Genomic DNA, 26,302 nt, shown 5'->3' with positions numbered 1-26,302 from the left:
GGATCATGAGTGGGAAAAATACAGAACAACTAACAGGCTTCAAGGTAAACTTTGGCTTCTTGGTCAGCCGGGCTCCAACCTTAGACATGGATGTGGCCTCAGGTTGGAAAAGAGATATAACAAGTATGACGAGGATGAAGATGAGGACACCTGAGGGCTCCTTTACTGGGCTTTGTTTCCAAGATTCCAGGTCACTACACGATGGCCTCCTCTGGAATCTTGCCTCCTTCAACTAGAGAAAGTCAAGAGAGAGAATGGGGAATATAACAGAGCCAGGAGCCCTAAGGTTCATCCCCAGGCCACCTGATTTCTGTCCCATTATCCTTCCTGAAAGCCTGGAGATCCATTTCCTTTCATCTCTGAATTCTCAGACTTTACTTTTTGACGAGTAAAGAATTTTATAGTTCATATAGTCAATGGTAATGTAATATCTATGTACGGTGCCTGATGGGTAGTAGATTTGTTGGGGTTATCACTTTGTGAGGTGTGTAAATGTCTAATCACTATGTTGATTTGTACACGTGAAACTAATAATAAAAAAAGAATTATGTAGTTCCGGTATAGTCTATTCATTGTACTGAAAGCACCTGAGGGAGGACAGATGACCTCACTTAGGACAAAATGGAGACACTCTGACCACACAATGTTATTGCTAAATCTGTGATACAGAAAGAAACCTCCAAATTCTCCAAGATGTATGTACCATAATGAGCAGGTGGCACTGCATGTAATACTGAAAAAGTAGTGACAAGGCAAATGTCTATCAACAATAACTTGTGGCCTACTGGCATTCAATTGTTTAATACACAGATCTTAGCAGGAACAAGGTAGCTTAATATATACTGAGAGGAAACTATGCTGGCGCTAATAATTAATAAATAAAACAAGTTTCAAAACAGGATGTACACTAGGAAAACTGGGTTTTATATTATATTTAAATATATTAGTATAAAATTAAGGGATTGTTCACAGGCAAACTTTTGTACGAAACAGGAGATTTTAAGATAATCACGTCCGAGTTCCCACTATTCACTCCTTTGCTCCTTCCAGCTCCCTCCTATCCACATGCACAGCCAGCACTCACTTCTGAGTTCACTGGAGACTCATCCCAGACTGGGTGGAGAAAGCCTGCACCATTTCCTGCTGCTGCTGGGAGAGGCTGGGCCCAGAGCTTGATATGGGTGCCGGCACTTGGATGGAGAATGCACTTTCAGTCTTGCTGGGGGTGATGTCTCTCACAAATAGTTCATCATTCACGATGAATATACTGGAGGGAAAATGGGTCCTCAGAGAGCTGACGGAAATACAACCCCACATCCCCACCAAGGATCCTGCTCCCACTGCCACTCAGCAACCAGATTCCTTCCATACCCCAATTGTGCCTGTCCCCCAGGTTACTTGGCTGCTAGCTCTGACTCTCTCACAGAGCCCACTCTTGGAGAGATTCTCTACCAGCTTCACTAACTTTACAGGTTTAAACCCAAAGCAATTACTCTGTAAAACAGCTTACATGACAGGACAGTCTAATCCCATTTTTAGAGGAAGACATTGTGTCACAGAAAGGTCACGTGACTTGACCAAGGTCACAACCTGGTGAATGCTAGGTCAGAAAGAGAACCCAGTGCTCTAACCCCAGAGCCCATGCTCTTAACCCTTATGCTGGACTGTTGCTTGGATCTACCTGTTGGCTTCCCACAATGTTGAGAAAACCCCAAGGACATGTACATTCCCACACCCCTGGGCCCAGGCTGGGCTGTGTGTCCCCACCCACAGTGCAGGACTCACCCGGAACTGCTGGCACGGATAGCGATGAATGTCCGGGTGAAGGCACGCACAGAACCTTGAGACTTTCCTTCCACTTCCACAAAAAACAAACAACAGCCCCTTAGATTTACACATGCTTCACATGCTCACACTGCCTTCCCCTGTCAGGGTCTGGCTTAACACTCATGCCAAAGTGAACAACTGTTCACTGGGAATCAGGGTGTGGGGGATGGGGAAGGCAACAATAGGGGCCATCTGCTCTCACTGACAGGGATGTTACCACGTGCTGGGCCCTGGGACAACCCCTTCACAAGTCCATAGGTTTCATTTTTTGCAGCTACCAAAGAAGTGGGCATTATTAGACCCACTTTGCAAATGAGAAACATGAGAGGTTAGGTAATGGGCCCAAGTTCTCAGAGTAAGCATCTAGGACAACAGATTTCAAAGGCCACAGTGTGTGCCCTTAACGCCCAATCTGTGTGGGCATGGATGCAGGTCTGACCAGGATGGTTTGTGGTCAGAAGGGATTCGGAAGAACACAGAGGGAATAGGAAGGAAATGGGAGGGATAAAGAATTTGGCAGAGTTCAGAGAGGGAGCCCTTCTGGGGGGAGGCAGCTGTGGGACATCTGGAGAGGGGAGTCTACACACACTCACCTTCCTTGAACACCCCATTGACAGAGAAGCAGAGCATCCTTTCCTGAAAGGGAAGGGCCCAGGTGCTCAGTCACCACCTATGCTTCCTACCCACCTACAGCTTTCTGGGCCTGCCCCAGAGAGGAAACACGTGCTCACCGTCTGGAACCACATGTCCACCACGAAGGAGAGGAGGTCATGCTGTGTTTTGGGCAATACACAGAGGGAGCACACAACGTCACGTTTTGTATGCTTCAGCAGCTGAACCCGCAGGTCTGTGGGGAGGACAATGAAAGTCATGGTTGCCACACCCTGGGCCCCATGACTGACCCCTTCATGCCCCCTTTCCCTGCCCAATCTAACCCATTACACACGCACAAGGGTCCTTGAGGTTCTTCATATTCCTGTTATCTTTGAAGTACTCAAACAAGCTGCTTCTAGGAGAAAAGAGGAACAGGAGGTGGTGGTCTGGCCAGTGTGGGTGTTTCCTGAAGCTGACTGGGGTACACTGGGGAGCCAGATGGCCCAAGAGCAGGTCCTGAGCTGTGATACTCACGAGGCTGGATCCTCAGGGTTGTATGGAACGGTCAGGGAGAAACAGGCCTCGTTGTCATAAGCAGCGAGGAGACCCTGTCGGTCTCCAGAGTCATAAATAAGGTAGTATCTGTGGGGGAACAATGAAGGCAGTCTATCTCTATGGTGTGGACCTCAAATAGAACTTGAAAATGCCCATGAGAAGATCTGTGCACGGATGACCCAGTCTGTCTCAGCCCTCCCCATTCTTGGTGGTCCCAGCGGTACTTACTCTTGCAGGAACTGGATGACTAGACTCTTCAGTGACTCAGATCCTTTATAGCTTTCCTAGAATCAAAAGACATTTAAGACTATGTTGCTGATAAAGCCACCCTTTCAATACCCCAAATATTCTTTGATGCTTCTTTCTTACCTTGCAAGGTGTTGATAAGTAGGGTCTGTCATTGTCAACGATAATTGGTGGAGATAACTCCCGGCCATCCTGGAGAAGAGAAGAGAAAGTCATCAATGGAGACCAGGGAGGTGGTCCCGGATGATCAGGAAAAGGATGGGCCCAGGAGAGGGTGAGGGTCACAGGTCAGGTGCGAAAGGACCCTGGATATTCCAGGGACATGATTACAGTGGGTGTCTTCATCCTGAGGTCCTGGAAGTCTCTACTGTTATATTCTCTGTGTGTGTGTGTGTGTGTGTGTGTGTGTGTGTGTGTGTGTGTACATTTTCCAGAGAGCATATTCATGTCTTTTTTAGGAGTTCATGTCCCTTAACATGGGTAAGGGTCTGATGCAAACACGTAATCTAGACAACACCCAAAGTTCTTGAGGGCAGGTGTGGAGGTCGTCAATGCTAGTAAGAGACAATGATGAATGTAGGCACTTACCAGGCGTAACAACTTGGGGAAACAGTTCTTGATGGCACTGTCCAAAACCAAAAATAGAAAGGAGTGGTTGATAATTCTTGTGGTAACGCTTCCGTTTAGCTAAAACACTGATGACATAAACAGATACCAGTGTGTTCTGCCCACCCAGCAGCCCTTTTTGCCCCTCGAAGCCTCTGAATTCTAGGGTTCTGGGCCCACTCCCCTGCTGAGCACTGAGCAGCTGTCACATGGGATGTCTGAAGCATGCAGTCTCATCTCTCTCCACAGCTTCACATTCATATCCATTCTTTCTCTCTCTCCCTCCTTCTTTCTCTTCTTCCCTCCCTCCCCCTCCTGTCCACTGGGTAGCTCCCACCTAAACTGCCCTGACTCCCTTCTCCAGTGCCACACAAAGCAGCATTTGGATCCCAGGATCCAGGGCTTCTTCCCCCTTCTGCCTCCCTCCCTTCCTCCAGGTCCCCACTGAAGGCTCCAGACAGAAGAGCGAATGGGGTGGGAGCCCAGGGCTTTGCTACTTCACTGGGGGTCCAGCATTCTGTCAGGGCCAGGACACACCCAAGGGATGGGCAGGGAGGCCGGGGCAGGGGGGTGACTGAGGCAGTGTGCAGGAAGAAGGGAAGGAAAGAGAGGGGGATGAAGACAAAAAGGGAGTGAAGATAGGAGGGGAGTGATGGGGGAGACGTAGGGGAGTAGAGACAAGGGAGAAAGAGAAAGCAAAGGGAACGGAAAGAAGCTCTGCCATGGGGGTGGGGTCAGGAAAGAGAGAACAAAGAAAAAATGTTTCCCTTATGTCTGTATACCTTTCCGTCACCTTCCCCTACCTGGTCCTAAGACAGCAGGTAGGAAGGGAAAACATGCACCACTAGATGCTGTTTGAACCTTTGTCACCTTTGGGAGGTCAGTCTGAACTGGGCAGGGGAAACGGAGCAGCCACAGGTCAGGAGACCTTCCCTAGAAGGGGTAAAAGGTCCGCCCCAGCTCAGCATGAAGTAGAAAGTCTGTGGCCTCCTCCCATGTTCACCATCTGCTCTCCTCATGGCCCCTGTGCCTGTCTTAGTTGATCCCTTGCCTGAGGAATCATATCCATGTCGGGCTACCCAGGGCTCCTCTGAAGGCCCAGGCAGGAAGATGTGATGTGTGAAAGGAGGGCGGGGCAGTGCCCCTGAGAGGTCTATCCTTCTGTCTCCTCAACCACCTCCACCTTCTGCCTTCCATTGCTCACTCAGGAGGCCCTGTGCTCACTGGTGGTAACCCACTTCTGGCCCTGACTCAGGAAACCCTGGTATCTCCTAAGGAGGGCCCATCTCCTGGCATTGGGCCAAAGGAACAGATGTTGCCTGGCAGACACATCACCATGGTGCACAAAGTCCCCATGTCAGCCTGCGATTTGAGGGGAGACGATTTTAGAGCATGGGAAAGGGGGTTCCAACCAAAACAGGATAGGGAAACTATATAAACTCAGAATCAAAAAGGCCTGTCTCAGCATGAGGCCTGCGCTGGAGGTCCCTTCTCAGTGCAGAGCACCGGCATCTGCCTCAAAGCTTGGATCCTGTAGTACTGGTGAGGAGGGGTAGCACTGCCTCCTGGAGCACACTCTTGGATGGGCATATTAGAGGAAACTAGGTGCAGAGTCAGGAATCAGAACCCAAACCAGGAGAACAAGTGAGCAGGTCAGAGGAAGAACAGACCTGTAGGCACAGGTGAGAGAAACAGAAAAGAGAAGGCAGAGCCTGTGGTCCTCCCAGAGGACCAGGGCTGCCACTTTCTGTAGATGGACACTGTCAGAGATAGTTCAGGCTTCAAGAGGACAAAATTCTCCACGAACGGTGACAGGGGTTCGCACTGACCTTATATAGGTGGACTGGTCTGGGAAGGTGATGCACAAGGGGTTCCCTTGCAGCCACAGCTCTTCGAGCTTCAGACCTTTCATTTTGTCCAACTCCCGGACAGAACCCAGCTGAGAAATGTGGAGAAAAAAACAAAACACTAATCCAATATATATATATATATATATATATATATATATATATATATATATATATACACATATATATATATATATATATGTATATATATATATATATATATATGCACCACCATGTTTCTTGCAGCGTGAATCACAATAGCCAACACACGGAAACAACTGAAATGCCCATTGGTAACAAATGGATAAAGAAATTGTGGTACATTTATATGGTGGAGTATTCATCGGCCATAAGAATGAAATCTGGTAATAGTCATGAAAATGGCGGCGTGAGGTGAGCCTCTGTAAAGCTCCCCTGGGATTTACAACTAATCGAACAAAAATAACTCCACAAAGGATTCCCTGCACAGCACACACCCAAGATGAAGAGGTCCACTACTGAATTCACCTAAAAGGTGGGAGAATCGCACGAGCAGGGGACGAGGGAAGGGAGAAGTGCGGAGACGGAGCCGCGTGGGCGCGGGACTCAGACCTAGCTCAGTGCTCTGAGCTCGCTGCATCCCGGAACTACTGCAGCTGCGGGAGAGGGAAGAACTCAGATTGCTAGGGCTCCGCTTATGGCCCACAGGGCTGAGGGGGCAGCATATAACACGGCTGAACACAACGATCATGGCAGAGACCTCAGAGAAAAGACTGAGAGAAGAAGGCTGAAAACGGTGGTGTAAGCCCTCAATGCCAAGCAAAGAACGGAAACCATAGGCACTGAGACTGGCCACCCCCTCCCTACCCTCCCAGAGCTCGCCCCGCCCCCACCTGCCCGGTGCTAGAAGCAGAACAGTAGCAGTGTCAGATCAAAAGGACAAGACATTTGCTGTTCTGAGAACTGTGGACCGCAGACAAAGATTCGCAGCCCAACTAGTTCCAGCAAAAGGGAGGGAGCTGTGGAAGCAGGACCAGCTGTGGTAGTGGTCCCAGCCATTGCTCTGGGCCACCTCTCACAACTCACCCCGCCACCGGACCCACTTATCTCGGTGATCCCTGCAGGAGTAAACAGAACTGCTGAAACATACGGGCTCTGAATCTGGTTCAGAAAGAGCTTTGGAACTTCAAAAGCTCTCCGCATCCCCACAGAGACGAGGCGCCCTATGACTCAGGCAACTGTTAACAGAGGAGAAGCCCATTTCCCAGGGAATACCCCAATTGTGTGAGAAGCTGGAATAGTGCAGAGAAAACATATCACTACTGTGTGACACAGGAAAAAATGGCTGCAGTCGGAGAGAACATAAAACATTCTACCAACAAGTATTGGCAAACAAAAAAAGATCTCTTCCTATCGACCTGTTGCAGAAGCCACTCCTGTAGATGTCTAGGAAGAGAAATAATAAATCAGTAATTATCATGAATAACCAAGGCAACAAGACAGCTCAGAAAGAAAGTGAAAAGTCTCCAGAAAAGCAACTTAAAGATATGAAAATATGTGAAGTAAATGACAGAGAATTCAAGATTGCAATTCTAAAAAAACTCAACGAGATGCAAGAAAACACAGAAAGGCAATTTAATGAATTCAGAAACGCAATCAAAGAACAACATGAGCATTTTACGAAAGTGATTGAAATTTTAAAAAAGAACTAAAGAGAAATTCTGGGGATTAAGTACACAATAGATGAAATTAATAATGAAATAACAAGCTTAGGTAGTAGAGTTGATAAATGGAGGAAAGAATCAGTGACATTAAAGATAGAAACCTGAAAATTACACAGATGGAAGAAGAAAAAGACTTGAGACTTAAAAGAAATGAAAGAACTCTACAAGAACTTTCGGACTCTATCAGAAAGAGCAATATAAGAATAATGGGCATACAAGAAGGAGAAGAAAGAGAGAAAAGAACAGAGAATATATTCAAACAAATTGTTGATGAGAACTTCCCAAACTTGTGGACAGAACTGGATCCTCGAATCCAAGAAGCAAATAGAACACCTAATTACCTCAATCCCAACAGGCCTTCTCCAAGGCACATTGTATTGAAGCTGTCTAAAATCAACGACAAACAAAGAATCCTCAAGGCAGCCAGGGAAAAGAAGACGGTAACTTACAAAGGAAAGCCCATTAGATTATCATGAGATTTTTCAGCAGAAACTCTACAAGCCAGGAGGGAGTGGAACCAAATATTCAAAGTATTGAAAGAGAGAAATTATGAGCCAAGAATAATATATCCAGCAAAGATATCTTTTAAATATGAAGGAGGAATAAAGACCTTTCCAAACATACAGAAGCTGAGGGAATTTTCTAACAAACAACCTAGACTACAAGAAATACTAACAGAGGCTATTCGACCACAATCAACAGGGACAATTTCTGGCAACATACAAAGTGGGAGAGTAAAGCCCAGACCGAAATATAGGAATGGAGAAAGTAAACAAGCTGAAGAAAATGGAATAATCTATATATCAAACTTTCTTTTACATAAACTTAAGGGTAACCACTAAAAAAAAATCCAAACTGAAATATATACTGTAATAAAAGAAGAAACAGTGGGAAACATCATAGAATACCACCACACAGAAATAACAAACAACAAAAAGGCAAAGAAACAATGGAGACACAGCCTTACCAGAAAACTAAAGATAGAATGACAGGAAATCCTCAAATATCAATAATCACCCTAAATGTAAATGGACTGAACTCACCAATCAAAAGGCACAGAGTAGCAGATTGGATCAAAAAACTAAACCCAACCATATGCTGTCTCCAAGAGACACATCTCAGCTACAAGGACAAGCATAGACTCAAAGTGAAAGGGAGGAAATTGACACTCCAAGCAAATGGTACCCAGAGAAAATCAGGTGCAGCCATAATGATATCAGACTAAACAGACTTCAGGGTGAAAAAGATAGCAAGAGACAAAGATGGACATTTCATAATGGTAAAGCGGACAATACAACAAGAAGACATAACAGTCATCAATATTTATGCCCCCAATCAGGGAGCACCAAAATATACCAAGCAACTACTAACAGAACTAAAGGGAGAAATTGACCAAAACACAATCATACTAGGACACCTAAACATATCATTGACAGCTATGGATAGATCATCCAAACAGAAAATAAATAAAGAAATAGCAGCCCTAAAGACACATTAAATGAAATGGACATAACTGGCACATATAGAGAACTTCATCCTAAAACATCAGACTTTACATTATTTCTGAGTGTACATGGAACATTCTCAAGGATAGACCATATATTGGGACATAAAATCAGCCTCAACAAATTTAAGAAGACTGAAATCATACCAAGCACATTCTCTGATCACAAGACTTTGAAATTGGATATCAACTGCGAAAAGAAAGCAGGAAAAAACACAAACACATGGAGATTAAACCACATACATTTAAAGAACGACTAGATCAAAGAAGAAATTAGAGGAGAGATCAAAAGATACACAGAAACAAATGACAATGAAAACACATCCTATCAAAATTTTTAGGATGCAGCGAAAGCAGTTTTAAGAGGGAATTTTATATCATTGCAGGGCTATCTCAAGAAACAAGAAAAATCCCAAATAAGTAACCTCATGTTACACCTTGAAAAACTAGGAAAAGAAGAACAAGTAAAACCCAAGGTCAGCAGATGAAAGGAAATAACAAAAATCAGAGCAGAACTAAATGAAATAGAGAACAAAAAGACAATAGAAAAAATTAATGTGACAAAGAGCTGGTTCTTTGAAAAGATTAACAAAATCGACAAACCCTTGTCTAGACTCACTAAGATGAAAAGAGAGATGACAGTAATTAACAACATCAGAAATGAAAAATGGGAAGTTATCACGGACACCACAGAAATACAAAGGATCATGCAAGAATACTATGAAGGACTATATGCCACCAAATTCAATAACCTAGAAGAAATGGACAAGTTCTTAGAAACATATAGCCTTCCAAAGCTGAACCATGAAGAACTGGAAAATTTAAACGGACCGATCACCAGTAACGAAATAGAATCAGTCATCCAAAACCTTCCCAAAAGCAAAAGTCCAGGACCAGAAGGCTTCACTAGTGAATTCTACCAAACCTTCAAAGAGGATCTAATACCAACCCTGCTGAAACTCTTCTAAAAACCTGAAGAAGAGTCAGTACTCCCTAACTCATTTTATGAGGCCAATATTACCCTGATACCAAAACCTGGTAAGGACAACACAAAAAAAGAAAACTACAGACCTATATCTCTGATGAATACTGATTCAAAAATCCTAAACAAAATTCTAGCAAATCGAATACAACAATGCATTCAAAATATTATTCATCACGACCAAGTGGGGTTCATCCCCGGGGCACCAGGATGTTTCAACATCCGCAAATCCATCAATGTGATACATCACATAAACAAAATAAAGGACAAAAATCATATGATTCTATCAATTGATGCAGAAAAAGCATTTGACAAGATACAACATCCATTTATGATTAAAACACTTAATAAAATAGGTATAGAAGGAAAATACCTTAACATAATAAAGGCCATCTGTGAAAAGCCCTCAGCTAATCTCATAATTAATGGTGAAAAACTGAAGCCGTTTACTCTACGTTCAGGAACACGACAGGGCTGTCCCGTCACCTTTGCTTTTCAACATATTGTTGAAAGTCCTTGCCAGAGCAATCAGGAAGGACAAAGAAATAAAAAGGCATCTAAATTGGGAATGAAAAAGTTAAATTATCACTCTTTTCAGATGACCTGATGCTATATATAGAAAACCCTAAAGACTCCACCAAAAAGTTATTAGAAACAATCAACAAATATAGTAAAGTTGCTGGCTACAATATTAACGTACAAAAGTCCATTGTATTCCAATATACTAACAATGAAATCTCAGAAAAACAAATACAAAATAAATTCCCTTTGCAATTGCAGCAAAAAGAATAAAATGCCTAGGAATACACTTCACCAAGGATGTGAAGGATTTATATGCTGAAACCTATAAGACACTTTTAAAAAAAATTGAAGAAGACACAAAGAAATGGAAAGACATTCCATGCTCATGGATTGGAAGAATCAACATAGTTAAAATGGCCATATTACCCTAAGCAATATACAGATTTAATGCAATCCCCATCAAAATCCCAGTGGGGGCTGGCCTGGTGGCTCAGGCGGTTGGAGCTCCGTGCTTCTAATGCCGAAGGCTGCTGGTTCGATTCCCACATGGGCCAGTGGGCTCTCAACCACAAGGTTGCCGGTTCGACTCCTGCAGTGGATGGTGGGCTGCGCCCCCTGCAACTAACAACGGCGGCTGGACCTGGAGCTGAGCTGCGCCCTCCATAACTAAGATTGAGCAACTAAGATTGAAAGGACAACAACTTGACTTGGAATAAGTCCTGGAAGTGCACACTGTTCCCCAATAAAGTCCTGTTCCCCTTCCCCAATAAAATCTTAAAAAAAAAAAAATCCCAATGGCATTTTTGAAAGAAATAGAACAAAAAATCATCAGATTTGTTTGGAACCACAAAAGACCCCGAATAGTCAAAGCAATCTTAAGAAAAAAGAACAATACTGGATGTATCACACTCCCTGATTTTAGCTTGTACTACAGGGATACAATAATCAAACAGTATGGTATTGGCAGAAAAACAGACACATTGACCAATGGAATAGAATTGAGAACCCACATATAAAATCACATAAATATGGATAGATGATTTTTGACAAAGAAGCTAAAAACATGCAATGGAGGAAAGACAGCCTCTTCAATAAATGGTGCTGGGAGAATTGGATAGCCACGTGCCAAAGTATAAAACTGGATTGCTATCTGTCACCATGTACCAAAATTAATTCAAAATGAATCAAAGATTTAAGCATAAGACCTGACACAATAAACTGCATAAAAGAAAGACCTAACACAATAAACTGCGTAAACTTATGGACCTTCGGTTCAAAGAGCATTTTATGAATTTGACTCCAAACGCAATGGAAGTAAAAGCTAAAATAAATTAATGGGAGTATATGAAACTTAAAAGCTTCTGCACAACAAAAGAAAGTATCGACAAAATAAAGAGCCAACATACTGAATGGGAGAAGATTTTTGCAAACAGTGCCTCCGATAAGGAGCTAATATCCAAACTATACAAGGACCTCATGAAGCTCAACAACAAAAAAACAAAAAACCCAATTGAAAAATGGGCAGAGGACCTGAAGAGACATTTATCCAAAGAGGACATACAAATGGCAAATAGACGTATTAAAAAATGCTCAACATCACTAATCATCAGAGAAATGCAAATAAAAACCACAATGAGATATCACCTCACCCCAGTCAGAATGGCTATCATCAACAAGACAAATAGCAACAAGTGTTGGAGAGGCTGTGGAGCAAAAGGAACCCTCATACACTGTTGGTGGGAATGCAGAATGGTACAGCCGTTATGGAAGGCACTGTGGGGGTTCCTCAAAAAATTACGAAGAGAATTACCATATGACCCAGCAATCCCTCTCCTGGGTATCTACCCCAAAAAATTTGAAAACATTTATACATAAAGACACGTGTGCTCCAATGTTCATTGCAGCTTTGTTTACGGTGGCCAAGACATGGAAACAACAAAAATGTCCTTCGATAGATGAATGTATAAAGAAGTTGTGGTATATATGCACAATGGAATACTATTCTGCGGTAAGAAAAGATTATATTGGAACATTTGTGACAACATGGATGGATCTTGAGAGTATAATGATAAGCGAAATAAGTCAGACAGAAAAAGCAGAGAACCCTATGATTTCACTGATATGTGGTATATAAACCAAAAACAACAAAAGAACAAGACAAACAAATGAGAAACAAGAATTCATAGACACAAACAATAGTTTAGTGGTTACCAGAGGGTAAGTGGGGTGGGGGTGGGAGATGAGGGTAAGGGGGATCAAATATATTGTGATGGAAGTAGAGCTGACTCTGGGTGGTGAACACACAATGGGATTTATAGATGATGTAACGCAGAATTTTACACCTGAAATCTATGTAATTTCACTAAGAATTGTCACCCAAATAAATTTACAAAAAAAAGAATGATATCTTACACTTGCAACAACCTATAGGTAAGATTTGGATGGACCTAGAGAATATTATGCTAACTGAAATAAGTAAGTCAAAGAAAGACAAATACCATGTGATATCAGTTATATGTGGAATCTGAAGAGCAGAATAAATGAACAGGCAAAATGGAAATTGACTCAGAGACATAAGGAAAAAATAACTGATGGTTGCTAGTTGGGAGGGAGATGGGGATGGGGGAGAAGGTAAAGGGATTAGAAAGTGCATATTAGTAGTCGCAATATTGTCACGGGGATATGAAAGACAGTTTGGGAATATAATCAATAATGTTGTAAAGATTTTAGGGTGTCAGACGGGCACTGTCTTATTAGGCCACTTCACAGACTGTGTAGATGTTTGACCACTGCGCTGTACAGCTGAAGCTGAGGCTGAAGCTGAATAATACTGAATGTACACTATAATTACACACACACACACATATTACATATAGTCACAACATGTGGAGCAAAGCATAGGGAATAGGGTCAATGGAATTGTAAAAGCTATATACGATGTCAGAAAAATAGTAGATGGGGGACCAGTTATCACTTTGTGAGGGTTGTAAGTGTCTAACTATTACACTGTTTTGTACACCTGAAGCAAACAGAAAAAAAAAAGAAGAAGAGGTCCTAGGGGAAGAAATAGACATCCAGACCCTTTCCTTCCCCCACAGGTGGTTTCCACTACCTCCTGTCATCACTCTGATGTTCATCCACCCCCTTTCAAACCAACTTGGATCTGCTCCCGTTTCTCACCTGATTTTTGGAGAGGTTCAGGATCTTGACAGTGGGGGCCATCTGTATAAGGTCAGACAGGCCATTCAGCTGGTACAGTTTGTTGTTGCACAAGTTCAAGGACAACAGCTTTTGGGGAAAACAAGTCAGAGTGACGGTTACTATCTAGGGCCTCAGGGACAAATCTGCCCCCTGACAATGAGTTCTGCCCTCTACCGGAACACCAGCACTGGGTCTAAGGCCTCACCTCAGGGAAATTCTCTTTGATGATCTGCAGGGTGGCAGCCATGCAGTTTCTTCGATTCAGGATTATATCAATACCAAGGCCCACCAAGTCTTCAGGAAGACGAGAAGAAGGAATCAGAGGCTGAAAGGGTCCACGGCCACCACCAACCCCTTAACATGCTACCATCCATAAGTCTCCTTTCCAGGCGGACCTTACTGTCCTCTCACCTGCCCTAAAATTATTAATGTCAGCCATACCTGGGTCATAGCGGAACATCTGGAGGTCAAGAGCTTTCCGGGAGGGATCACATCGCTTGTTCATGATCAGCTGCAGAGAAAGATCGAGAGACAGCACTGAGGCTATGGTGGTGATAGGAAAATTGGGAAACGGAGGAAGAAGAGGTGGGTCTGGGTGTGGGCACACAACATGCCTTGAGTCTTCATTACCTTTAGCTGCTCCATTTCCTTTGGCTCCAACTTATCCCGCACAGAGTAGGGTATAGCACAAGGATTGACAAAGATAGGTATCTGCAGGAAGGAGCGGTGGGGTAAGCACTAGGAACTCCAGTTCCAAAGAAGACTACCAGCCCCTGACCTATCCTTCTGCCCCTGGACTAGGTACAGGTAATGCCCTCCACACACACCTTTTGGTTCTCCTCATCACAAATCTTGTAGCTGACATCCTTCAATGCAGAGGCAGCGCTAGCACCCTGGACAAAGAACTGGGCCCGGTTGTTTGCATAGTTGAACTACAGAGATTGAAGCAACAATAGTGACATAAGCTTATGGCCCCTGCTGAGCCAGGTCTCTCCCCCTTCCCTGTGTGCCCTAATGTGGCTTCACCGTCCTCTCTTACATCCACTGGAGTGAAAGGGACACTGCAATGGCTCTGGATTGAATTCATTAGCCATATTGTGTCATACTTCATCCCATCAGGAATCTAACGGTGAAAAGAAAAAGAAGGGAGAGAGCAGAAACAACATGCAAAGAAGGCTAGAGAACAGGCCCAACACAGTATTCTTTTTCCCACCTCAACCGAATTAAAAAGGATTTCTAAAAAAGGGACCGGAGACATGATTTCTTATGTTTGTGCCAAATATGGAGATCTGAAATCCCTCTCTCCATTCAAAGCTCTCTTCCATATAATCAACGTAAAGTGTTAGATACGATCCTTCTTTTATAAATTTCTAGGAGATCCTACCTAGTGCAGACACTGCTTGCCCCTCTGACAAGTTCTCCAGAGACTTGACCCTCCATCTCCTACACGCATCTTGACCCAAACTAAGACATCCAGAGTGAAGTCATTCCATCTCCTTGGCAGTATTTCCACTTTTGCCTTTACAGTCTCTTCCATTTTCCCTACAGTCCTCCTGCCTCCTTTATACTGCTTCTCTGACTTTTCCCTTAGACAAGAATGTTACCTCCTAGTAATAAAAAGGAAAGATTACAAACTGTCCCCAACAATATACCTAGCATCTTTATATGAGACCAACACAAGTCTAGCTGACCATTTTCTCCTGCACGTTCCACATATTTTTCAGGACACTCACCGTGATTTTGAACCAGTTCCCCAGGGTTCCATCTTCTGTGTTCTGCCCCACTTCTCCCTCAATAGGTTTTCTAGCTTTCCGCAAGGTAATCTGGTTAGGGCCTTCATTATGCAATTTCATTCTCTCTTTGTGTAGGATGGTATTTGGAGTACTATAGGAAGAAGTGGAGCAGAGGGTGGCCATAAATGCTAAGAAGTCTTCTATACATCCTCACCTCTCTGACACCAGGACTACAATTAGGATTGCTCAACCTTTATTCTACTTCCAGCATTCTTCAATTTTCCAGTGAGAGGAGAAAAAAGAAGACCACGGACATTGAAAAAGTTGCAGTCCCATGGGCAAATGCACACAAAGCAAGCTGCCTAGTCACTTACCGTTTTACTTGGGGGATCTCCTGGACATCCCTAAACCCCTCATTTCCATCATCATCCTGTTGTTGTGAAGGCTGAGGCTTCTTTCCACCATGTGCAAAATCACACTGAAAACAACTCCAACTTTTCTGTTGTCCTTGACGTGAGCTACCAACATCTTTGTCTTCTGAAAAGGGGAACAAAAATACAACTTTGAGAACATATCAGTGGCCCACTTCCCAGGTACCACATCTTAGACCAATGCCATGGTAGGGCAAGCAAAGTGCCACCCTAAGGCACCATTCCACAGACTCCAGAAAGGAAACTCCTCTGCCTATCCAGATAGGAGAACCTTATCTAACATATGGTACTGTCAGGGGAGAGATCACAGAGGAGGAAGTAGAGGAGGAAGAAGAGGAAGAGGAGATAACTGCGTTGAACCTTTTTAGAAATGGAGCAGGATTTAAAAAGAAGAGAAGTGTATGCATCCATGGGTTAGACTGAACACCAGCCATACACGAGGATGGCATGCGAATCTGGCCCCTCTCAGGCCTCCCTAACAACTACACCAACACCTGGGAGGCAAACTCTCTCATGCTTCCCAAACCCAATCAGACACCAAACCGATTCCACTAATACTCAGCAAGCTGTGCTTCCTCTGCCAGGGCAGTACAAGCTTTAATGTCAGGTGGGACTGAGGTATAAGCCTCCTAAACCATCCCCCTCCCTTCAGCCTTGCCCCAACTATACTCTGTTTGAAATATCCAGAGTGAGCTTCCTCTTTGGCCAGTTTGGAATGCCTTTCGGTTCAGGAGACAACTCTTTCTAACCTTGGCTCTTTTATAATAAGGGTGTGAATGATTGAAATGAAATGACGTTTCAATTACCACTTCCAAATCTTTAGGGATTCTTCTTTTCTCTTTCTGTTATCAATTATTTTTTTAAAAAGTTTTGTTTTACTAAAATTAATTGGGGTGACAATGGTTAGTAAAATTACAAAGGTTTCAGGTTTACAATAGTGTAATACATCATCTATATATCACATTGTTTGTAATCAATTTCTAATTCGACCCCATTATGGTCAGAGAACATGCTCTGCGTGATTTTGATTGTTTTGAAATTGTGAAGGTTGGTTTGATGGCCCAGGAGATGATCTATCTTGGTGAATGTTACATAGAGACCTGAAGAAAAATTGTACTCTGCTGCTGTTGGGTGGAGTGTTCTACTTGTCATGTAGATTGTGGGGACAGAGCCAGGAGTGCAGTTTCCAGACTCTCGGCCTCACGTGGAAAGTTGCTGGCTTAGGTAGTAAATGGCCATCAATTGTGATTGGATGGCCATCAGCTGTGGCTAGTTGGCCGTCAGCTGTAACCAGTGAGCCATTGGACACTAATATAACTGCCATGGCTATGCTAGCAAAAAATGGGGGCTAGCAAGAAGATGGTGGCTGAGCTAGCAAGAGTGGATTACAGTCAGCATGGCAGATTGCAGTTAGCAAGTGAGGTTGGCTGGCAGAGAGAAGTGGACGGCGGGTTGAGGATCGTGTGGCTCCTGCTTCCTGTGTCGCCAACCCAACTGCCAGCGAGAATATGACTTCCCTATCTATGGCTCCATGGGTGCTCCTCTTTGGCCTTACCATGTCCTGCATTCTTATGTGAAGAGCGAGACCAGAGACCCTGCATGACACACCGCATGAGAAGATCCTATTAGTTTATTGTGTTATTCAGATCTCCTATATCCTTCCTGGATTTCACTCTAGTGATTCTATGACTTGCTGAGTGGGCAGCTGTTGAAGACCCAAAATATAATAATGGACTTGACTATTTCTCTTTTCAGCACCAGAAATTTTCGCTTTGTGTATTTCAAATTCTGTCATTTGGTGCATATACATTTAGTATAGCTATATCTCCCTGGTGCATTGATCCTTTTATCATTACGTAAAGGCTCTTTTTGTCTCTTACTAATTTTCTTTGGTCTGACATCTACATCTACTCTACTGGAGAGTATACCCACAGGTATGTTTATAAAGTGTCTTGGTTATATCACACCCTGTATTAACAACAAGGAGCTTTGTTGCAATCCACCTCTTCCCCCAACAAACACTCCAGCCAACATATGTCATTCACCATGTAGAAAGATTTGGAAGCTTTTCAGCATCTACAGAAATAAGACACTATCCACGCATAAGTTAGATCATACGGTATTTGTCTTTCCCTGTCTGACTTATTTCACTTAGCACAATATCCCCTAGGTCCATCCGTGTTGCCACAAATAGTAGGATTTCATTTCATTTTGTATGGCCGAGTAATATTCCATTGTATATATGTGCCACTTCTTCTTTATCCAATCATCTATTCATGGGCACTTAGGTTGCTTCCGTATCTTGGCTATTGTAAAAAATGCTGCAACGAACACAGGGGTGTACACCTCTTTTCGAATTATATCTGAGTATATCTGTTTTCATATTCTTTGGCAAAATACCCAAAAGAGGAATTCCTGGATCATATGGTAATTCTATTCTTCATTTTTTGAGGAACCTCCATACTGTTTTCCACAGTGGCCGCATCAATTTACAATCCTACCAACAGTGTACAAAGGTTCACTTTAGCACATGAATAGTTTCCAATATAAGACATAGTCTGCTAAGAATATTTAACGATATTTACACCGATGTACTTCTCCAATAACACAGTGCATGGAAGAAGCCTAATTTCCTACAATATGCTTAGCCATTCAAAAGTCATTCTTACACTTTGTCCCAGAAACTTTTGACTTTATTATGCAAATTATTATCTGCCTAAATATATACCTATAGTTATAAGGCTGTGCTTTACAGGCTCTTTAACACAGATGGATGGTGCAGCCATATAGTGTCTGATATTGTCAAAAGTGGAGTAGAAATGATTGTGTTTGGAATCAAGGATGGACAGAAAAGCAGTGACTTGAGTACTTGACACACAGAGTGAAAAGAGATGGATGTATCGGTCTGAATGATGAGAGTGAGCATTGGGAGGAGAACAAAACACAAATGGAAAAAGCCTCTGAGGCACTGAATTCATCCTGATGATATACATCTCGTCTGTCTCTATTATTTCACCTTCCAGTTGAACACCACAGAAACAGTTCCCACACAGTCTGAGAAAGGAGAGAGAGTACAGGGGAACAGCATGCAAAGATGGGTCCCTTGGACGGAAGGCTGGAGTTCAGGGTGTCTTGGTTCCAAACATCACTGTACACCAGACTTTGAGTGATTCCCATCCTAGTGCTCAATTAAGCCCTAACAGATTCACACATTATTGGTTATGGGCATAGGATATGAGGTCAGATTGGACAAGCTTTGACTCCTAATAGTAAATTCTATGTTCCATGGCAAGTAACTTTGACTTTATGGTGACCCACATAAATTTTTCCCCCTTAAACCGAGGATAGTAATAGTTTCTACCTCATGAGGTAATTAAGAGAATCGAGTTAATATATGGAACGATATGGAAAGCACCTGGAGAAATGCTTGTGACCTAGTAAGCTTTATAAGTAAGTTAGCTATTACTAGGCCAGGTACTTAGTACAATGTCTGGTTTTTAGTAAGAAAAGAATACGTGTTATTTGTATTCGTTGTTACTAGTCCCCTGGAAAATGAGAAAGAAAACAGATGGGTGTATGGAAGAAGCTTTCAGTGTCAGCTATTAACATCTGATACGATTCAACACACTTTCATAAAATAAAATAAAAATTCCACAGATTGGGAATAAAAGAATACATCAGTAATCAACAGAGAAATGCAAATAAAAATCACAACATCCTATCACCTAACCCCATTACGATGGCTAGTATAAAAAAAAATGTAACAGGAAATAAGTGTTGGGGGGGGATATGAAAAAGATGGAAAGTTAGTGCACTGTTGGTGGGAATGAAAAATAGTACAGCCTCCATGGAAAACAGTATGGAGATTCCTAAAAATATAAAAAAGTAGAAATACCATATGTGGGGACAGAACCAGGAATGCTGTTTCCAGGCTCTCGGACTCACGTGGAAAGGTGCTGGCTCAGGTAGTAAATGGCCATTAACTGTGACTGGATACCCATCAGCTGTGGCAAGTTGGCCGTCAGCTGTAACCAGTGAGCCATTGGCCACTAATATAACTGCCGTAGCTAAGCTAGCAAAGGGTGGCGTGGTGGTGTGGTGTGGTGGAGTGTGGATTGCAGAGAGGCAGATTGTAGCTAGCAAGTGAGGTTTCTTGGCAGAGGTAAGTGGACGGCGGGTTGAGGATCATATGGCTCCTGCCTCCTGTTTATCCAAACTAGCTGCCAGTGAGACTATAGTATTATGACTCCCCTACCTATGGTTCCGTGGGTGTTCCTTTTTGGCCTCGCCATCTCCGTCGTTCTTATGCAACGACCAGGACTAGAGACCCCAAAAGAGACACCCCCGTCACCCTGCGTCACACCATATAACCCAGCAATCCCAATTCTGGATATATAACCAAAAGAATTGCAAGTAGGGTGCTAAAGAGATATACACACACCTGTGTTCATAGCAGCCCTATTCATAATATACAAGTGGTAGAATCTACAAAAATGCCCAGCCATGGATGGAAGGATGAACAAATTATGGTACATACACACAGTGGAATATTATCCAACTTGAAAAATGAAGACAATCCTGTCACATGCTTCAACATGGATGAACCTTAAGAACATTATGCCAAATGAAATAAAGCGGACACAATAAGACAAATACTGTATGTTTCCACTTATATGAAGTGTCTAAGGTGGTCAAATGCACAGAAACGGACAGCAGAATGGCGGTTCGAGGGACTGGGGGAGAGACAGGAGTAATGGAGAGATGCTGTTTAATGTATAGATGTTCAGATTTACAAAATGTTTAACAACAATGTGAATATACTTAACAGACCTGAACTGTACACGTAAACATGGTTATGGCGGTAAATTTTATGTTGTGTTTGCTACCATAAATAAAAAAACTGTACTACAGTGTCATTACTCAGAAGGAAATATTAATGAACGTTATGGTTAGGTGTATAAATATAAGCATGAAGAAGTCAAGGAAAAGTAACATGTGAGACTGCCAACCGTGTTGGTAAACGAGTGGTAGTAAGGCAGAATATTTACACTTTCATGTCTATGCTTTGTTTGTATAAAAGGCTGGGTTGGGTTTTTGCCAGGTGTTTCGGGTGAAGTACTATTCCTGTTGACTCATTACACAGCATAAAAAATTAATTCATTAGTGATAATCAGATCCACCAGTCTTCTCTCTGATTGATAGTCTGCATCCCTTTGGATGACTCACCCAATTTCACTTCATCCCAAATTACTTATACATAGAAATTAGGCATTTAGGGGTAACCACCACTTTATCAAGATGTGAAGCATATGCCACACTCCTAAAGCTTCCCAATTATTCTTTACATCTCCAAGGTCCACGTAAACCTCGATCTGCTTTCTGTCACAATATATCAGTTTTGCCTGCTCTAAAATTTCATACAAATGGAGTCATTCATCCTGTATGCCTTTGTGTCTGGCTTTGTGAGTCAGTGTAATATTTTTCAGATCCATCCATGTAATATTTTTGAGATCTCAATACTTTTGAAATCTCCAATATGAGATCCATATTCTTGCCTTTTTTATGGCTGAGTGATATCCCATTGTATGTGTCTGTTTTCCTTTGATAATGTTTTTTTTTTTAATTAATTTTATTGGGGTGACAATTGTTAGTAAATTTACATAGATTTCAGGTGTACCCTTTGATAATGTTTTAATAAGGTTTGTCATGTGGGGGACTCTGCTCGCTGCGCCATTTGTCATGTGAGGCATCAGGCGGGGTCTCTGTTCCCGCTCCCCACATAAGAACACGGAGCCATAGATAGGGGAGTTATACCACTATCTTCTCACTGGCAGCACTATAGTCTCACTGGAGGCTGGATTCACACGCCCTGTAACCTGCTGTCGTGCAGGGTCTCAGCTCCCACTCCCCGCCCAAGAACGTAGGACACAGTAAGGCCAAAAAGGAACACCCACGGAGCCATAGATAGGGGAGACAAACCAGTATATTCTCGCTGGCGGCTGGGCTGGAGACACAGGAAGCAGGATCTACATAATCTGCCTAACAGCAGTCCGCGCTTGCCAGCCACCATCTTCTTGCTAGCCCCCATTCCTTTCCTGCTAGCGTAGCCACAGCCGTGATATTAGTGGCCAATGGCTTACGGGTTACAGCTGACGGCCAACTAGCCACAGCTGCTGGCATCTGATCACAGTTGATGGCCATTTACTACCCGAGCCAGCACCTTTCTATGTGAGGTCGAGAGCCTGGAAACTGTTTTTTGGGGTTTTTGTCCCCACACCTGCTGTCCGCTTTTCTGCCTGCCAAACAACTGACTCGACTCAACTGACTCTCTCACTCACCAGCGCAGCGAGGCAGTTATATCAGTGGCTAATTGCCTAACTGGTTACAGCTGATGGACAATTAGCCACAGCTGATGGCCAACTACTACCCTAGCCAGCATCTTTCTACGTGAGGCCAAGAGCCTGGAAACTACTCTCTGGGACTCTGTCCCCACAAGTTTCAGGAGGAAGTGAACGTAGATCTTTGTGTTAAATCAGGTACCTTTCTTGAATAGTCTTCTATTATTTTATAATCAATATAATTTCTTCCTTTATGTGGGGACAGAGTCCCAGAGAGCAGTTTCCAGGCTCTTGGCCTCACGTGGAAAGGTGCTGGCTCGGGTAGTAGATGGCCGTCAGCTGTGGCTAGTTGGCCGTCAGCTGTAACCAGTTACCAATTAGCCACTGATATAACTGCCATGGCTGCATTGGTTGGTCAGTTGGTTGGTGGGTTGGCAGGCAGAGAAGCAGACAGCAAGCTGAAGGTCGTGTGGATCCAGCCAGTGAGACTGTAGTGCCGCCAGTGAGATGATAGTGGTGTGACTCCTCTATCTATGGCTCCGTGGGTGTTCCTTTTTCGCCTCACCATATCCTGCGTTCTTATGTGGGGAACGGGAACAGAGACCCCACAGGCTGCCTTGCACAACAAATGGCGCAGCGAGCAGGGTCCCCCGCACGACACTTTATCACTCCTTTATTTCTCTGGGGAACTATTATCTTAAGACCTTTTTCAGCCTTTTCTATTCCCTCAGTGCAAATCATCTGATTTGTTGAGTTTGTTCTGTCCATCCTATGCTTACGCTGGGTTGTGACTCTCTCTTGCACACGAGGCTTCACTGCCTAGTCAGCTGTTGGGCTCCTGGGTGCTGGAATTTAATCCATATCTTGCCCTGACCTCACCAGTGGTTTAGCTTCCTCCATGGCTCTACCACTGGAGGCCACTGCTATACCACTGTGTTTAACCATTTCCTTTCTTTATTATAAAGAGATTGTTCTCTCTTTCTTACATGGAAATTATTCTTTCATGCTTCCCAGAACAGCTTGCATTTATAATTATTGGAATTATGCGTATTTATTATTGGAATATTATTCCAAAATCACAAGTATAACATTTCCAAATTAAGTACCGTAAAATGTTTGCACTCTGAACACTGGAATTGTTCAGGTAGTTCTCAAACTTGTTTACACACTATAGACACCTGGGGAGATTGAGATAATCAGTAGCACTAGGCTACACCCACAGCAAGTAAAGCTGTACTGGGGTCAGACACAGGCAAACACATTTTTAAACTCTCCATGTGACTGCAGTGTGCAACCAATTTTGAAAACTGCTGTTCAAATATCAGCTTTTGGTTGATGTTTGCCAGAAGTTCCTCAAATAGCTGTCACCTCATTTTGCTGAGTTTCTACTCAGTGTTGTTTCGGGGTGCTAATGATTCCTTTAGCTTAGACTAGGGATTGGCAAAGTATGGCCCATGGGTCAAACTTGGCCTGTCACCTGTTTTGGTAAGGCCTGCAAGATAAGTGTGGTTTTCACATATTTGAATTGTTGAAAAATCAAAAGAATATTTCTTGACACATGAAAATTATTTGAAATTCACATGTCAGCATCCATACATAAAGTTTTAATGCAACGCAACCATACTGTATCTACTGCAGCTTTCACTCTACAGTAGCGGAGGTGAATAGTTACAACAGAGACCAAATGGCCTACAGAGCCTCAAGTATTTATGATCTGGCCCTTTCCAGAAGAAGTTTTTTGAGTTCTGGCTCAGAGCAAGTGTCCTAAAAGCAAGTGCACAGTAACTCTGGTAAATGGCTGAGTTTACAAAACAGCCCCTTTGGCAAAGCCCAGAAAGAAGATTTACCATAGATACATAAGACTTCATTATCGGGCCTTTTCTTCAGCATCCACTTCTTCCTGGTGTTCTGGGTCAGGTGTGGGAATTGAGTAAGCTATCTTTCAATATCAAGATGGCTCAAGTCACACATCTAGAGTTTTATTTACATACATTTTATGTACGTATATTTTATTATAAATAACTATTTACATTTTATTAACTTTTACATTGATCAAATGCAACTTTCAAAGAAGTTCAGATATTTCATGATCTAAGGGCTCTGTTAACTATTCCCCACCTCCAAGGCTGCTGATGGTCAAACCAACATGACTAGCCTTCCATCCCAGCTGCCTATTCAGGTGAACAGCAGCCATCTTGACCCGGGAGGTTAACTGCTTCTACAAGGTGTGGTACAAAAAAAAATGGTGAATGTTTAAATGAAAAAAGATTACAGTAAAATATATATAGTCATTAATCTCCCTCAAAATACTCCCCCTCCCTTAGAACACACTTATCCTGTCGTTCTTACCACTTTCTGAAACACTTCTGGAAGTCGTCATTTGTGAGTAGTCTTTAAGAGCATTTAAGAAATAAGGTGTGTAGAAAATGGTCTGAGAAATGGGCAAACGGTTTTATCCACTGTCATGACAATGCTCCATGTCACCCATCACCTCTGGTGTGGCAATTTCTGTTAAATAAAAACATTGCAGTGTGTCCTCATCCACCATATTCACTGCATCTGGCACGGTGTGACTTCTGGCTCTTCCCCAAAGTCAAAATGACAATGAAAGGTAAATATTTTGAATCGATTCAGGACATCGAGGCAGTCACAACAATGCAACTAAAGACACTCACGGAAGAGGACTTCCAGAACTGCTTTAGAAAGTGGCAAGAACAATGGGATAAGTGTGTTCGAAGTAATGGGGAGTATTTTGAGAAGGTTTAATAGCAATGTGTCCTTTACTATAGGATTTTTTTTTAAGTTTAAATTCAGTGTAACTTTTGATCACACCTTGTACTTGGCCTATGACTCCCAGATCCCAATATCCTCACTGAAATGAGGATGAACATGTCAATGACAGGATCTCTCATGTCATCTGTGGACTACAGAAGTCCACCAATTCAGAACACTTCAACGATGAAGATGTCCTCCTCACCAATACGTCCCTGAATTCTGTGAGGAAAGGAGTGTCCTCTGAGTCCCAACAGCACCTGCTTGTTCCACCAACTCACTGACTTCAAAGACATTTCTATTCAAGTGACCACCAGTGGTAAGTCTTTGCAACTCTTTTACCATTGCGAGCCGTGGAATTCAATATTTCATCCTTTAATGTCAACTGGATCCTTACTATCTTCAGATCTACCTGGGCAGACAATCCAATCTAGAAACTCATTTCTTTCAGGATCCTTTGCTTGCAACCAATTTTGGTGTTAAGAATTCTATTAATCAATGTTCCCACTTGCCTATGCCAGAATTCATTCTAGCTAGCTATTTCATGCAAAAAAGACATATTTAATAAAATGCATTACATAGCTTCCAAAATTCATGAGGGCCAGAAAAGCTGGCTTGTAAGCTGCATAGCCAGCGAAGCCCATTCACACCATAGGATTCTCGTTGCTGAAAAACCACTGCTGCTTGACTGCTACATGACACGTATGGCAGAGAATGAATTCTAGAAACTGTGCTATGTCTGTCCCAGAAAACCCAAAGACCTTTCCCATCATACACATCACTGGGCCGTGTGTGGCTCCCATCTCATTCACTTACCCCTCTAAGTCTCACTAAGGTGCATATGTTTGATACATGGAAATCTGTTTGGAAACTTAGATACAAAGGGCTCTAGTTCGCAAGTGTGCACAAATACAGAGCTCTCCATTCTTGTTTTAAGCTTTCCAGTCTCTATAGTATAGGAAAGCATATAAGAGTGTTTATGAGTGTTGGTACTATCTTCCAAGTTAGACAGTTCATAGTATATTGCAGAAGACCATTTTCTACTATTCTCAATGATATATTCACAATGAAAATGTTATTTTTTTTCTGTTTGTTGAAATTATTTTTTGTGTATTAGTCTTACATGAAATAAACTTTCTGGAGGCACTATGGGTTGCAGGAAACCAGCCCAAACTCATGCTGAAGTCTTTCTTGGACAATACTCAGGTGTCTACGGACACAGCATGGGTGATGGCTGGCCTCAGTGTGCTCTGAGATTTTCAGAGGCGCCCCAGGCTAGCCCTGGAGCCAAACCTGAAACTGCATTAACTGCGTGAACACTTGCCCACCCTGGTGACTACCTGGGTCCCTGCCTCATCCGACTCACATAGCACCTGAGGCTTTTCAGTGGCTGTCTTTATAGGCAGCCAGCAGGTGACCACAGGCCTTGCGGTGCCCTGTG

The 26,302-nt window shown here is 43.0% G+C and overlaps 1 protein-coding gene across 3 annotated transcripts in view; it reads right to left on the bottom strand.

Moving 5' to 3' along the window:
- LOC308494496 (nuclear RNA export factor 2-like) overlaps positions 1-26,302 on the bottom strand; it is a 96,805-nt gene continuing 70,503 nt past the window's right edge. For 2 of the 3 annotated variants that reach the window (XM_081042269.1, XM_081042268.1), the window contains exons 3-21: positions 15,695-15,857; positions 15,321-15,471; positions 14,627-14,710; positions 14,415-14,519; positions 14,218-14,298; positions 14,029-14,098; positions 13,793-13,881; positions 13,567-13,674; positions 5,658-5,767; positions 3,811-3,847; positions 3,346-3,414; positions 3,205-3,260; positions 2,956-3,063; positions 2,778-2,836; positions 2,559-2,674; positions 2,421-2,463; positions 1,786-1,858; positions 1,085-1,267; positions 1-232 (exon numbers count right to left, since the gene is read on the bottom strand). In XM_081042269.1, coding sequence (XP_080898395.1) covers positions 1,093-1,267; positions 1,786-1,858; positions 2,421-2,463; positions 2,559-2,674; positions 2,778-2,836; positions 2,956-3,063; positions 3,205-3,260; positions 3,346-3,414; positions 3,811-3,847; positions 5,658-5,767; positions 13,567-13,674; positions 13,793-13,881; positions 14,029-14,098; positions 14,218-14,298; positions 14,415-14,519; positions 14,627-14,710; positions 15,321-15,471; positions 15,695-15,857 — 1,697 coding nt within the window. In that variant the 3' untranslated portion in view covers positions 1-232; positions 1,085-1,092. The remainder of the gene's footprint in view (positions 233-1,084; positions 1,268-1,785; positions 1,859-2,420; positions 2,464-2,558; positions 2,675-2,777; positions 2,837-2,955; positions 3,064-3,204; positions 3,261-3,345; positions 3,415-3,810; positions 3,848-5,657; positions 5,768-13,566; positions 13,675-13,792; positions 13,882-14,028; positions 14,099-14,217; positions 14,299-14,414; positions 14,520-14,626; positions 14,711-15,320; positions 15,472-15,694; positions 15,858-26,302) is intronic. The other variant, XM_081042271.1, reaches the window with a different exon arrangement.

This window comes from Rhinolophus hipposideros (genome assembly GCF_964194185.1).
Source record: "Rhinolophus hipposideros genome assembly, chromosome: X".
Lineage (NCBI taxonomy): Eukaryota > Metazoa > Chordata > Mammalia > Chiroptera > Rhinolophidae > Rhinolophus > Rhinolophus hipposideros.
The sequence above is the reverse complement of the archived record's forward strand: the minus strand, read 5'-3'. Positions and strand labels throughout refer to the sequence as shown.